This window comes from Procambarus clarkii, chromosome 13 (genome assembly GCF_040958095.1).
Source record: "Procambarus clarkii isolate CNS0578487 chromosome 13, FALCON_Pclarkii_2.0, whole genome shotgun sequence".
Taxonomy (NCBI): domain Eukaryota; kingdom Metazoa; phylum Arthropoda; class Malacostraca; order Decapoda; family Cambaridae; genus Procambarus; species Procambarus clarkii.
In genome coordinates, this window is record NC_091162.1 from 15,468,238 (window position 1) to 15,483,240 (window position 15,003).

The 15,003-nt window shown below is 38.2% G+C and overlaps 1 protein-coding gene across 2 annotated transcripts; it reads left to right on the forward strand.

The window, feature by feature from the left end:
- The first annotated feature begins 336 nt into the window (after positions 1-336).
- On the forward strand, positions 337-11,074 carry GMF (Glia maturation factor). Of its 2 annotated transcripts, XM_045740498.2 has the most exons (5): positions 408-572; positions 2,587-2,661; positions 3,578-3,668; positions 4,309-4,494; positions 5,303-11,074. In XM_045740498.2, the coding sequence occupies exons 1-5, from the start codon at positions 570-572 to the stop codon at positions 5,440-5,442; spliced, it is 495 nt and encodes a 164-aa protein (XP_045596454.1). In that variant the 5' UTR covers positions 408-569; the 3' UTR covers positions 5,443-11,074. The 2 variants fall into 2 exon arrangements, with proteins under 2 accessions (XP_045596455.1, XP_045596454.1); XM_045740499.2 differs by lacking the exon at positions 2,587-2,661 and having other exon boundaries at positions 337-572.
- Positions 11,075-15,003: the final 3,929 nt, after the last annotated feature.

The window sequence follows — 15,003 nt, forward strand, 5'->3', positions numbered from 1 at the left end:
CATCCCTTTGTGTATTTTACCTCAATAAACTTATTTCAATTTCAATTCAAACCCTGGTGAGGGGGGGAACCTTGATATAAGCCTAAAGTATAAATATCCACAGACTTCTTGTCCCTCCAATAAAATGAATTATTATTAATAATAATTATATGACCTGGTACTCTCTTTAAAACACGCCCACTTAAAAAAAATTATACACTCCCCATTTTGTTTAAATTTAGTTGTAAAATAAAATAAAAAGTCTCTTAATATTAAACACATAAAATATATATTTTATAAGATGTTTTAACGAAGCAGGATATATACATAAGAACATGAAGTGGCAAGATATAAGGTGACCTTTGGCTGGCCGGGAAGTGAAAGTGTCCGGGGGAGTGATGGGGGTGTAAGCGAGCCAAATAATCTGTAATTATCAGATGGTGGACCGCGCTGCCGGGGCGTCGCCAGGAAGCTCGCTCCCAACCCCACACACACATACTCTAAAACAGCTGTGAATTTGTTAATATATTCAAGAAGCGGCTAAGTTGCAGCAGCTGACTTTGTTGCTCAAGGATCTGAGAATTATTATAATGGTTAGTCTCCTATCTTGGAAGTTGTTGAAGTATTTTATTCCCCAGCATATATTATAGTGTACTACTCTATACATACATACATACATACATACATATGGAGTTCACGTTACCTTGAACATTTCGAGCAATATTATAATGTCATTACAATAGTTTAAGTGTACGACTCCAGTGTTATCTAGGATTAGGTAAGTCACACGCGGTTACAGGGTGTATTTTGACAGCTCATTTAATTGTCAAAACAGTATATATCTTTAGGATGTATTGGTTATGGAGGGAAGAAATAGCCTAAGCTACTCTATCCCTTTCAGATGTATTTTATTATCTCAATAAACTTAGTTGAATTTGTATTGGCTTAGTTTATGCTTGGGGGGAGCCGGTCGGCCGAGCGGACAGCACGCTGGACTTGTGATCCTGTGAACCTGGGTTCGATCCCAGGCGCCGGCGAGAAACAATGGGCAGAGTTTCTTTCACCCTATGCCCCTGTTACCTAGCACTAAAATAGGTACCTGGGTGTTAGTCAGCTGTCACGGGCTGCTTCCTGGGGGTGGAGGCCTGGTCAAGGACCGGGCCGCAGGGACACTAAAGCCCCGAAATCATCTCAAGATAACCTCAGGATATGCTGTATTACATTGTTAGGTTATGTTGGGTATTGTTAGGTTTTTAAACTCCAATGGCAAACCATGTTTTGTACGATGTGACTTGGATCCACGTAACCCAGCTCTGATATTTACAGGAAATTTAGGTTTGTTATGTGAGGCAAAAAAAAGGTGGTAGCATATCAGACACCTATCCAAACTCAGTCTTGGTGAATAGGCTTATATTCTGATTATAACCCATAACCGAACTCTGGCGCCCCAAAACATAATCATAATTATGTTCTCGGACAGATCAGCAGCAAAGGAGTGATATTTAAAACAATTCCTTTTGAGCTGTACCAGGGACATGTTCAAAATATAGGTGGCAGGAAATATGTTGCATGCCAGCCACTCTGGTTCCATTATCTGCCTTGGAGAAAATATATACAACATAGGACTCCAAAAATCATCCCAGAATTTAGTTAACTCTCATACCAGGAAAGAGTGAGAGCCACAGGACTAACAACACCCCAAACCAGACATGACAGGGTAGATTTTATTGAAATTTAAAATAATAAACAAAATGGAGGATTGTCTGTCCATCTGTTCGTACTTGTATGGTCATTAGCATGCAAAGTTTTTCGGGCAGGTCCTCAATCCTAATTTTTCCCCAGAATTCGACCCGCCAAATCGTTTAAGAACCAGGTACCCATTAACTGGCTGGGTGACCAGAGGCTACAGTTAAGGATTGGCACTCAATCCTCCCAGACCAGGATACGAAAGTTGGAATATACAGCAATTATATAGTGCATATCTTAAGAAGCACTTCAACAATTTGGGAAAGGTGCATGCAAATAAATGGCTTCTAGAATTGAAAGACAAGAGCTACAAGGAGAGGTTAGAAGCATTAAATATACCACAGCTGAAAGATATAAGAAAAAGAGGCGATATGATCACTACATACAAAATAGTAATGGGAATTGACAAAAATTGATAAAGCAGAATTCTTGAGACCTGGCGCTTCAAGAACAAGAGGTCGTAAATTTAAGCTAATTTAACAAAGCTTCAAAAAAAACATTAGAAAATTCACTTTTGCAAAGTGGTAGATGGAACAAGTTAAATGAGAAGGTAGTGGAGGGCGAGACCATCAGTGGTTTCAGAGCATTATATGACAAAAAGTGCTGGGAAGACGGGACACCACAAATGTAGCTCTTATCCTGTAACTACACTTACGTAATTACACACTAACACACTCAAGAAGTTAAATCACTTGGATTTAAGCTAACTAAACAAAGCTGCTGGAAATCATTGGAAAGTTCACTTTTACAAACAGCGTGGTAGATGGTTATGGTGTGTGGATAATTGTCATCTTATATACTGTACTGTATCTTTAACCATCTTTTCCTATTCAGTATTGCTCTTGTATCTTCTCTATGCAGATATCTCCCAACTCCATAAAAGTGGGAGATATGGTAATGATGCTGATGATGGTACTCCATCCATACTATACTTTGGTACGTTTGTGTTTGTTAGGGTTGCCACAGCGCACTTGCCTGTTTGAGTGTCCTAACAATTCACTAACATACGAGTATGTTGTCATTGCCCTTTGTCTTTAAGAAAATTACAAATCCTAATCAAAGAAATGTAGACCAAAACAAACATTGCTGTATTAACTTCTTTCAATCTGTAGATTCACTTTGGATGATTAACATTTGTATACATATAAAATGTTAACAATTCTTTATTCCTCATTGACAGTAGTTCATCGTTATCAAAAACAGCATCAACCCCGGTTAATTTGTGTTTTAGCAATGATGGTACTGTACTTCTAAATGATGCTGATCTCTCAAATTGACATTGAAGATTTTCTGAATAAACAATACAAGGATCATTATTTCCCAAAATTTTTGGATTCTTCTAAGTACAGTACTGTATCTGGTTTTCTTATTTAATTCTTATCTTGATAGCAGTAGAAGGGTTCCTGGTTTCCCATTGTCAGAGATAAGAAGCCCGTTAGGCTTATTGAGGACTATTGCATTGTGAGCTGACTACATTGAGCACTGCACTACCAGTGGCCTAATATCAGACTGTAAGAAAACATATTCTCTTGTTCAAGTTTATATTAAATATTTAATGCTAGGAGTATTACATTATTGTCCAAGGATTAATCGGAACTTTAAGCATGCTGTCTAACTTCTGTCTCTCAGCCTTTGACTACTACAAACTGTAAATTGCTTTTCTTTTTATCTAGCCTGTTCAAATTTCTGAAATAAATATTATATAACTATAATTTGGCATGGTTTTGCTGTAAAATAATTCTGCAAAAATTATCTTAAACTTAACTGTTTACAGTTAAGTTTTGGTTCATGTAAAAATTTCTAATTAAATTATTGTTTGTACTGTTAATGCTAATTGTATATGTTTCCTCAGAGTCTGCAGTTGTGTACAATAAATCCAAGCCTGAAGGAACTTCTCCGCAAGTTCAGATTTCGTCGTGCTACAACAAATGCTGCTATCATAAGTAAACTATAGCTTGTTTGTACCACTTTAGTGTATTGTTAATTTTATCCTTTAGTTTTCTTTCGTCTGTGCACTGCTTATGCTAATTTTGATGACAACCACTCTTGTGTATATGAAAAAAAAAATACTGAAAATTTTGTTTCCAGGATAATTAACAAAAAATTGTGACTTTGGTTTTGGTAATGCGACGAAATGTCACGATGGTGTCACAATTCAGGAGTGTTCATAGGGCACTCATTGGTGGAGATCACCTCAGGCCAGGAGTGGGCCAGGAGTTGCTGTGAAGATGTTTTTACATATTTCAATGTCACTAATTTGTTTAATTGCTGTTTTTTTTACAGTAATATTATTCAATAGTGTCATTTGAGAAATTTATAATAAAATGTGTGGAACATTGGTATGCTGAAATATATTCATGTCACTAATATGTACACTAAATTATATTCATAAAACCATAAAATATATTGAGAACAAAGATGAATTATAATAATTGTAAAAAAGATTGTAAGGAAAATGGTTAATAAATAAAAAGGTAAAGGAAGAGTAGTTTGATAAAAAGTTGAGTGAGGACCGAGTATGAAAAATGTAAACTCATATCTTTCAAAATCGTTATAAACATACATTCATCAAAAATTTTGCAGTGAAGGTAAACCAGCAGTCCTCCGAGATAATCTTAGAGGAGGAGTTGGATAACATTGAGGATGTGGATGAACTACGAAATTCTATCCCAGACACTCAGCCTAGGTATGTCCTCATTTCTTGGCGCATTGAGCATCAAGATGGTAGAGTCTCCTATCCAATGGCTTTCATCTTTACCACACCGAGAGGTATGTATCTAGTTTTTATGAGTTCCATTTACTACTTTTGACATTTTTACAAGCTGTTGACCCATGTATATAGGATTTGATAATGGTGGAAATACTATACATACTGCACTACATTCAAAGCCTGGACTATTTTCCTTCTGTTAAGATTTTTATTGCATATTTTATTTTCCTGGCAGGTTTTTATTGCCCCTATTTTAACCTTCAAAGTGTGGCTATCATCACAATTCTCACCCTGCATGTGTGCAAATGTATCTGTTTTTCTCTTGAAATTGTAGATCTATGTTAAAAAATATGGAAAATACACACACAATTACCATGTATATATCACATAGAAATTAACACGTGATAAATAATGTGACAATGTCTAACCACAAAGGAAAATGAGAGAGGAGATTCCTTAAGTACTGTGCTTTCATATTAATCAATACATTTTCAGAAGGATAAATCCTTCTGAAGATGTATTAATACTAAAGTACTTAAGAAATTTCCTCTCTCGTTTTCCTTTGTGGTTAGACACCATCACATAGTTACGTATCTAACCTTATTTTGGTCTAGGTTGTGGTCAACATTCCTTCTGGGAATCATCAACAGTATATTGGGATCAAAGTCAGGACCAAACAAAAAAAATGTTCGATTTTTCATATGAAATATATTCAGAACTAAGGAATCTGTATGCAAATACAAATTCTTTGCATTCTGCATACAAAGAACAGTGTGCAAAGATACTATTTCCATACTTCTTTTGAAGTATGTGGTTCTTCCCAGAACCACACACTAAAAAAGTCATCCAATTCTTTCATTGCATTAGACTGTCAACCGCAACTGCAGATGATGTATGCTGGGAGCTACAGTCACATGATTAAGGAATGTGATCTAACCAAGGTGTTCCAGATACGTGACTTGGAAGAACTGGATGAAGAATGGATCCAGACCAATCTTGTAAAGTGAAGGAAGATAATTGGAAATGCCTCAGGAGCCTAAGTGTATGATGGATTATTAATTCACGATTTTGACATTTTCAGATAATTTATTTGTAGATTTGTAAGAGCAATAATGTATTTATTTAATGCAGTCATATGAGAATAGTTTTTCTGGAGATATATAAGATTGTTGATGCCAAAATTTTTAACAAATTTCCTGAACAGTTTAATCCCTTTGGTCATAAGCACACTGCAACTTTTACAAATCAGTGAAACATTGCAAAATAACATTATTAATACTGTATCTGTTGGTAAGATTTGACGTGTGTGTGTGCCTTTGCTTAGGCTTTCCTGGTTTACTCTCTCACTGATGAGACTAGGGTCAGCAGCCATGTCCACCATAATTTACTGTTGTTCCCACTCCCATTGATAGAATGGTAACACCTTTTAGTGCCACCATTATTCCCACTCCCATTGATTACAGAATGGAGGTATTACCACCATTATTTAGCTTTAATATTATGTGTTATCCATTATTTTCCACAAAACAAGTGCTTTGCTTCTATACAAGCCAATCCATCATACAAAATACTCTTGTAAACTTGAGTTTGCAGGCCTCCTGGTACTAAAATTAACACACAAAAGCATGAAGCAAAGCACAGGGTAAAACTCTACACGGGGGCAATGGTGCTGGAGGAAGATAGTTTTGTGTCAGAAAACCAGGTCCAGTTAGTTATTAAAATTTGTGTTGCCAAGTTCTTGTATGGACTGTTATTGTATATTTAGGAGCACATGACTTTTATTAATAGAGTTTTACATATATTTTCTATAGATTCACTGTATTGTAGTTAGGTATCATTTTCTGAAACTTGTGTATAACAAATACTGTATAATTCAATATTGTAGTACTAAAATCTGAATTTTGCTCTTAACACATTAATTCTGTGATATGTAAGACAATAGAAGTACTGTATAAAGATACTACAGTGGCACTGTAACTATAACTGTATTTTATGTGAAAGCTTTTATTTAGTGGCAAGTTGAAAATGATTATCACACTTGATTATTCACCTTTTCCGAGATTTCTTAGCTACAAGGAATTAGAATAACATTTAATTACTAACATTTCCAAATGCAGTGGTAACTCCGTTTTCAAATTTAATCCGTTCCCAGAAACAGTTCGAAAACCGAAGCAAATTTTTCCATTAGAAATAATGTAAATTGAATTATCTGTAATCCGTTTCACACTCCCAAAAATATTAACTTAAAAATACATTTTATACATACTACTACAGTACTTGTATTTTGTACTACAGTATGTGCAAGTATATCTTACCTTTATTGAGGACTCTTGTTGGCGTATGGAAGACAGTGAGGAAGGGGGAGAGGTGTTAGTGTTTGGAAAGGGAGTCCCCTTCCATTATAACAGCAGTGATAACATTTCTGGGGTACTCACTCTCCCTTACGTTTTGCAGGCATACCACTAGGACCTGGTTAAGGTTCACTGCTTGCTTGTCTGTAGTGAGAATCACATTCTCGCTATGAATGATTTCTTGTTTTTCCTCTTTCATCGTCCTTACAACTATTTTCTTAAGTTGAACTTTCCCCACTGACTTTCTTAGAACCCATGGTATGATATATAATGAGAACTTTTATGTTCAGAAACCACAAAAAAGCACAAAAACAATAAAATTCTTGATAAAGAATTCAAGTGTGGCCGTCAGTAGGCAGGAGACACTGGTAAACTGAAGCGTGCCACTCTCTCCGTCGGCCTATACGTGTATCAACAAACTCGAGTACCAAGTCAAATTTTTTTAAGAAATTGAGCTCGAGAACTGAAAAATTTGAAAACGGGCATTCGAAAACCGAGGTTCCACTGTATTCCTTTAATAAATTTTAATGTCTTTAATTGTACTGAAATGAGTTGTATCTTATAAAATATTAAATACTGTAATGAACTTTTAATAACAATATGGTATTTTAGGAAAGAAGCTTATAAGGCTTTGTTTACTTTCTGATTTGTATATATAGTTTTGATTAAAATGCAGTTATATGTAAAAAAGACAATGAGCAACATCTCATTCCTCTGTGTACCCTTGTTATTAGGAGACTGCTTATAGAATGTCCACTCTACAGCGGCTTTATTGCTGTTGTGGTACAGTAGTACATGCGAAATGTGCTAGAGAACTCTTCTTATTTAATATGAACCTGTTCAATATAGTCCAAAAGATGAGGCCAAAGCTGGTGTGGATTTGATGGAAGTACAAATGCATATCCTTCATTTTGGAACTTTAGTGTGAATTTGTAATACTGTATAGCTGGCATTTATAAATGAATTTATGTATTCAGTATACATATTAGTTATTATCATGTGTTTGAATTAACAGTTTTACTATTGTGTATTACGTTAGGGAGTAGTAGTTAGTAGACATGGACTGTTTTTATTATTATTGTTTTCAAAGGTAGACAAGTGAAGAATAAATTTTTTTCAAGTACTTTTCTATACACTATCTGAAGTTGGTGTATTCAAGTTTGCTTTTCTGGTGGAAAAGTAAGTTGTGCCATAAACTACACTTTAAGTGAAGGCATACAAGAACCTTCAGGCTTTGCTTGCTTCCTCCTCCTCAAAATCATCTGCCCTGAAGGCTTTCTGAACGTTTGCCAGCTTTGAATATATTGCTGATATTATCGTGCATATGATTTACTTTGGCGGTAGACTTGGGGTTATGTTTTCAATTTTTTTTCCTTATTTGATGAAGCATATGTCTTTCCAACATTTTGTATTGTTGCTGTGGCTTCCTCAACCCCATACAAATCTCATCACCATGCACTTGCTTGGCTTAAAATTGAGTAGTCATTCTTGAGACCATCTAGTTTGTCCAGGTCCTCCTGTAGCATTCTGTAGTCCTCCTCTTTTCTGACTGGTTTTGTCAATTTTGCATCATCAACAAACATTGACTTTTGGATTCTACTTCTTTAGTTGAGTCATTGACCAAACCTGAGAAACCTAGTACCTTACTGAGTCCTGTGGTATTCTACTTGTTACTCCCCTTTCACTACTACTTTACTTCCTGCTGGATACGTATTCTCCCTCCCAGTTCAGTATACTTCTAGTTACTCTAACCTGTTTCTTGGTTAGAGTAGGGGGTCTCCTGTATGGTAGTCTTAAGTTAAAGGCTAATTGGCATTTCAAAAGAAATTAGGCTAGTTTATCTTCCTCTTTCCAGTGTGATCATTGACTTCGTGTTCCAAAACTTGAGCAAGTTTAGCAGTCAAGTCTTTCTTTTTGTGAATTTACATTAATGTTTTGTTAGAAAATTTGCCTGTTCTAGGTGTTTCTGTAGCTTCTATATTAGCCTGTAGTTTAGCACCTCCTGTCTACTGTATTGCCTTTCATACGACAATAGCTGTCTTCCATCTGTCAGGTAGCTGTTCCCTTTCTAGTGAAGTATTGAAGATTTCCCAGAGCTTCAGTGTATTCATCATCATCCACGGGAAGACTTGTTTGTGATCTTGCTGCGTTTATTGTACATTGTCAAGCTGCTGCTTTAAAAGTGAACCATAACAATTTTCCCTTCAGTATAGGCTAAGCTTTGTTGAGTGTATGCTATTTAATATAAAAGGGTTGTACAAGAACACCACAGTATAGGCCTATCTTGACCCTTTTCAGTTTGCTAATCGAGTACTGTGGAGGTTTGTTAAGTTTATTTTTCTGAACCTTCTTTTTGTTCCACAGATTTTTTTGTTTCCAATCCTATTTTTTAAAACATTTGAGTTGTAAATTTCTTAACCTTAGCATTAGTTTTTTATTTTCCTCAACAATTGCAGATTTAGGTTTAATGACATACAGTTCTAGTTGTTTTATATCTTTCATGTTTCTTGCTTCAGTGATGACGGTTAGTTCTGCCATTAATATTTGATTAGCTTCTTGGTGTATCGGTTGATGTTCACCATGGATGATGTAACTGTAAAACCTGCACAAGTTTTAAATTCTCTTTTCCAGTGAATTTCGTGTCATTTTTTTCTGTCATTGTCATATTATGTGTGAGTGATATGAATCATATCGCATATCAATTAAGAGTGATTTCCGCTCTTAATTGTACCTGACCTCCTAGGTACCTGGTACACTCTACCTTGATTGTATGTTCCCCTACATTATCTTGTTTGTCCTTGGCTCAATTTCTAGCTTGAGCCAAATTATTCTTGAGCTTACTCTAGTGGAGTTGTTGGTTACTGTTGTATATTTACCGCGTGTTACTTGTATATCCCACTTTACCCCTCGACTACTCCTTGTCCACTACCACAGGTGTGTGACCAGTATTATTTGAAAATTACAGGTGATTAGGTCTCCTCTTTTATGATGAATATTTTAGTTGACCATTAGTGAAGATTTTTTTGTTTGCTAATGATATTTTTCCCATGCCCACTGTTCTTCACTCACTTTTAGGATAGTGGGGCTTGAAAGTTTATTGCAAACATTCTGTTACGAGGTAATCGAGCATATATTTTTATCTAGTGTAAATTGATTTGCTTTCTTTGGTTTGCGCTTTTTATTGTGAAAAGTTATCTTAAATTGCTCTCGGATATTTTTCTCTCCAGATGTTACCAGTTTTAAGTGTTGGAACTTGCACATTACCAGTTTCTTCTTTCAGTTTGCTGGTAGAACAATAAAGTCCACCATGGAGAAATTATATACACGTATAGTAGACTACTGCTGTTTTTCACCCTCCACTCATACTTAAGGTAAAACATTAACTCGTCAGTATAATGTGGTTCTCTCACTTGTGTGCTTTGTTGCAAGTTACATGTATCAAGAATGCCATATTTTGTTCTAATTTTGTTATTAAAATGACATAAATGCTTCAATACAGTATTGATACAATATTGAATTTAATTGAAGTTTTAACTCCAAAAACAAACTATTGTATACTTGTTTGCAGAAATCCAGCTACACTCTGCACAGCTGATGAGAATTCAGTTTTGAAATTGACAGTCAATTACAGTGTATTCATGCATCACTTTCCTTCCTTAATGCTCTGTAATTGTTTCATACATAAAGGCTTCCAAGCAGTTTGTTCAGTTGCCAACATGCCGTAACAATCAAAGAAATGCAGTTTGTGTGTTGAGGATAGTTGACCTTTTGTGAACATTAATTATGAAGGATAAGAGACAGCCAGACATTGTTTGCTTTGGTAGCTCAGAGTCACCGACTCAACTGCCAACCAGGAAGCTACATGTATTATGCATCCAGTATTTTCTAGTCAGTTACACTATTTACCTTTAATGTGTATTCAGAAAAGCATTTAATTGTGTTGGGGTCCAATTCTATGGTTTATTAATACAAATGATTCCAATATTGACACTGTATATCATTGAAGACTTAGGGGAAAGAGTGATGGTATTCCGGGGCGAAGGGGTTCACTCATCTCACTCCATCCAGCCAATTGCAACCCCCTTGCATATTTAGTTTTTTTAACCTAATGAATGACTAGAGGGTCATAAAGCTCCCATATTGGATATCAATCTGTGGCACATGCTTTGTTTCATTAGCTTGCCCTTCACCACTGGCTATCACTCACTCACTCACTCACTCATGTTTTAACTGCCTAATTTACTGTGTATTTTTTATGGTGTATTGTATCAATAAAACATTTTTTACATTACATTTATTAATAAAACAATTTAAGTATTAAATACCAGTCCTAGAACACATCCTATTTTTCCCCATAAGATGTTTAGCCCTTAATCTGCAGGGTTCGGACAGTAATACAGAGCGACCTCCCAAAGCTGGACCTCACTCTAACTGCTCCTTCTAAACAACAGACCATATCTGGCCACCAGATATCATCTTCAAAACTCGTATTTCTAAAACCAAAACAAATTCTGGAAAGGAGCGCAGTGAAATCTAGCTTAATGGTTCATTGCTTGATTCCATAAAATTGTATGTTTTTTGCTAATCATACTTTTTTCTGTGGGGAGCCCCTACGGCTCCCTGGAGCTTATCGGGCTAATGTATGTTATATTAGACCGGGACATTAGCTAAGGAGTTCAGACCTACCAGGGACCAGCACCAGAACCTGTCCCCTTCAGAGAGGTTTCAGGGAGCAATGGCCCTGGAAAACCCCCTTGTGATTGGGGTTTTCCTTATCTGCCATTGACCGGGGTCAGGCACCCAGAAAGGTAGGCATAACAAAACAAACCCCACATGGTAAAAAACTAAAGCAGAAAACCGAACAGAGAGGTAGAAACTCCCTACAATCCCAAGGAAACAAGGAAACAAGCAAACATCACACTTTACTGCCACGCCGATCGTCCGAGCAGCCCTCCCCGCCCCGAGAGGGGAAGGGGGTGGGGCCCGGACCTCGCCGTTCCTGCGAATGTGTTTTATATACACCACATACTGTATATAGTCTTCCATCTGATGTTGTGTTGACTGTTCCAATGATGAGTCACGAAACTAATCTCGAGGAATGTCAAGCACCCTGTGTATTATCAAGTACGTATGATTAATTGAATAATCCCCATTTTATTATTACGTGTGTGTTTAATACTTCTGCTGAACCACTGTATTTGCTCTGGTGTCATCATTACTTTCAGGTCCCTAATTTTTCTCAACCATTTTATTTTGTTGTGCTCATGCTGTCTGGTATTTTATTCTTCTAGCTTTTGGGTTGATCTCCGATCCCTAAAATAACTAAACATGCCTTAATCTGAAGGTTTGCCAGAAGCATTGCATATATTTAGTGGTTTATAAAACTATAAATACTGTGCCTATGTAAACATTGTAATTAGACCTTATGTAATATTTTGTATTAATACTGTGTGTAATATATATCATAGGGCAGGTTTTCTTGTCCATCTTAATTGCTGGAGCAGTTTGGGTGCTGGGATGAGTGGTGCTCATTTTGTTAGAGTTCCAGCTGTCGTCTACTACTGCAACCCAGATATGTTATCTCTTAGTTTTAGTTTTATGTATGGTTTTATAATCTTTTAATTGAGGCTTGCCATACGGAACAATTGTCCTTATGGCAAGGACAAGGATAATTGAGCAGCATAGTTCAGAAATCAGTACAGTAATGAAAAGCATTTTTCTGAGCAAGTTGTTTGGTTGCTTTCAGGTCCTTTTCCCTATCCCTTCCTTCCTTCTTGAGATTGAGAGGTATGCTTGGGTTATGTGATTTAGATAATTCAAGACAGGTGACCCCATGTTATTTTCAGGTGTTGCCACCTGGAAGGGCAACCAATAGTTGCAAGAATACTAATTGGCTGTCTTTGGATGGTCAATTACTGATTGAAAGGGGATTTGAATTTTGTTGGAATGTGCTCTCTGACATTCTGAGTCAGATACTGTAGTCTCGTGTCTCTCTTTTTAGGACAAGCTAGGGCCAGAAGTTCTTGCTCATTATCAATTACTGATTTCTGAGGGGAGCCCTTTGTGTCTCCCTGAAACTGATGGTACACTATCACTGATAGTGTACTACCTGCCTCCTGCCCCAAAGTGTTTGAGGGTTTTGGATTCAGGGCAAGGGTTAGTTTGGGATTTGGTTCAGTGACCTCTGAGAGTTGCCTTTCTGACATAAGTGTGAAGGCAGTCAATTCAGCTATTCCCACCAGGGCTTCTGGATATTTTTAGCCAGCACCTTCTTCCTCTGAGGCCTTTACCTCTATCTCGTGCAGTGGGCGAGGATGCTGACTGCCCTGGGGCCCTCCACTGCGGCTTCTGAGGCATGGAGTGAGTCGGAGTTTGGCCCTTTGGACCCCTTCGACCTTCATGGTTCTTGGTGCCCTCTGAGGTAGGGGTCATCTTGCAGGGGGTGGGGTTTTTGTATCCTCCTTCCCTATATGAATATGATTTAGGTGAGACCTTTCCTAGGGTTTGGTTCCATGTACCTTTAGGTTTGGTGGTATTGTCTTTCCGGAGATTTCCGTTCTTGAGGCATTTTCCAGCTCTAGAGGCATTATTTACATAACTCCTATGGGACCTGGTGTACACCTTTCAGATGTACCCAGCCTCTTATGAGTTTGGATCCACTTCCCAATATTGGATGCATTATGAGGTGTGCGAGTCCTCCTGGTTAGTGGATAATCCTTTGTTTTTGCTTGAGGCCTGGTGTATTTTCGGTTATACCCATATGCCTGATTGGCATAAGATGTTGTTTGTTTAAGATGTTTTTAGAGGGGTGTTTCTTTTGTGCCCTCATTGACTGCCTATTTGCTCCTGCTCTTGAAGAGTGTTTCATGCAACTCCATGCTCAGGTTGCCTTGTTGTTGGTGGCACTGGTGGCAGATGACCTTCCCACCTGTCATCACGTGGGTTCTGTTGGGTGCTTCCTCCCCCTACTCAAGCTTCATTGGCTCTCGGAGGATGTTGATGCACTCAGCAGGGCTTCTCCTGTGGGCTCTTTAGCTTCTACTGTTGCGGCATCTGCTGCGCTTCCCAAGTTGTTTGCTCCTGTGCTCTGGGAGGCAGTTGCCACAGTCTTTGCCAGTGTCAACAGACTGTGTTGGCTCAGTCTCTTGACTCAAGTGTGGGTCCAGGCTCTGTTGTCCGCCTCTCCGTTTTCTCCATTCCTCTTTACACAGGACATTGTTACGCATTTTCTGCTCTTTGTGGTTACTGCCTGCTATCCAATCATGTACTTCCTCTTTGTTCAGGCCTTCCGGTCTAGGACTTTGAGGCAGTCAAGTAGGGCTCAGGCTTTGCCATCATTAGGTCAGGGTTGGCCATCTGTGGAACCAGCGAACAGTTTGCAAGCACCTCCCCAGGCTGGTTCTTCACTGTCTGGTCAGTGCTGTGCTCACTCTGTTCAGAAGGAAACCTCTCAGTTTGTGCTGGCCCTTTCATGGTTTGCCCTTTTGATGCAGAAGTTGGGGGAGGGTGACTTGCTTGGATTGCCAACTCCTGTTCTCATGAATTGTGGTCTTATTGGGTTGTTTCTCACAGTCTGTACTGTAGTTGGTTGGGCCTGTTATCCCTTGGGGGGGGTTGGGTCTTTCTGGACAGGCTTCCTCCTCTTGTCTTTGTTAGGTCATCTTGGAGTGGGTGGAGTCTGGCATGGTCGAGATGGCTTCGTCTCTTTGCTGGGTCTCCCGCCTTTTTCCAGTTCTGAAACGAGATTCTCCAGATGATAGATTCATCCTTGATCTTTCCAGGTTGAATTAGTTCATTCATTGCCCCCTTCTTTCAGATGTCCACGTTATCCCAGGTCCATCTCATACTCTAAGCAGACATTTGGATGATTTCTCTAGATCTCCGGGATGCTTATTGGCATTTCCAGATACATCCAAGGTTCAGGATAGGTTGGGCTTTGTTGTGGAGCATCAGGCCTACCACTTTCAGATTCTTCCCTTTGGGCTCATTCTGGCTCCAAGCATATTCACACACTTGGGTCTTCGTTATCCGTCTTCGGTTGTTGAGTGTTCTGGTCTTGGCGTACCTTGATGACTGGCTGGTTTGGGCTCCCAGTCAGTCTGTATGTCTGCTACTTCTTTCCCAGCTTGGGAGGTTTGGGTTCCAGGTGAACTGGCAAAAGTCCCAGTTGGTTTTGTCCCAGGTTTGGACTTGGCTGTGTCTAGTTTAGGATTCTTG

Coding starts and splice junctions, on each gene's coding strand:
- GMF (XM_045740498.2), top strand. Junction 2,662..3,577: donor TCCATCCATACTATACTTTG/GTACGTTTGTGT, acceptor ATGTTTCCTCAG/AGTCTGCAGTTGTGTACAAT. Junction 3,669..4,308: donor AACAAATGCTGCTATCATAA/GTAAACTATAGC, acceptor AAAATTTTGCAG/TGAAGGTAAACCAGCAGTCC.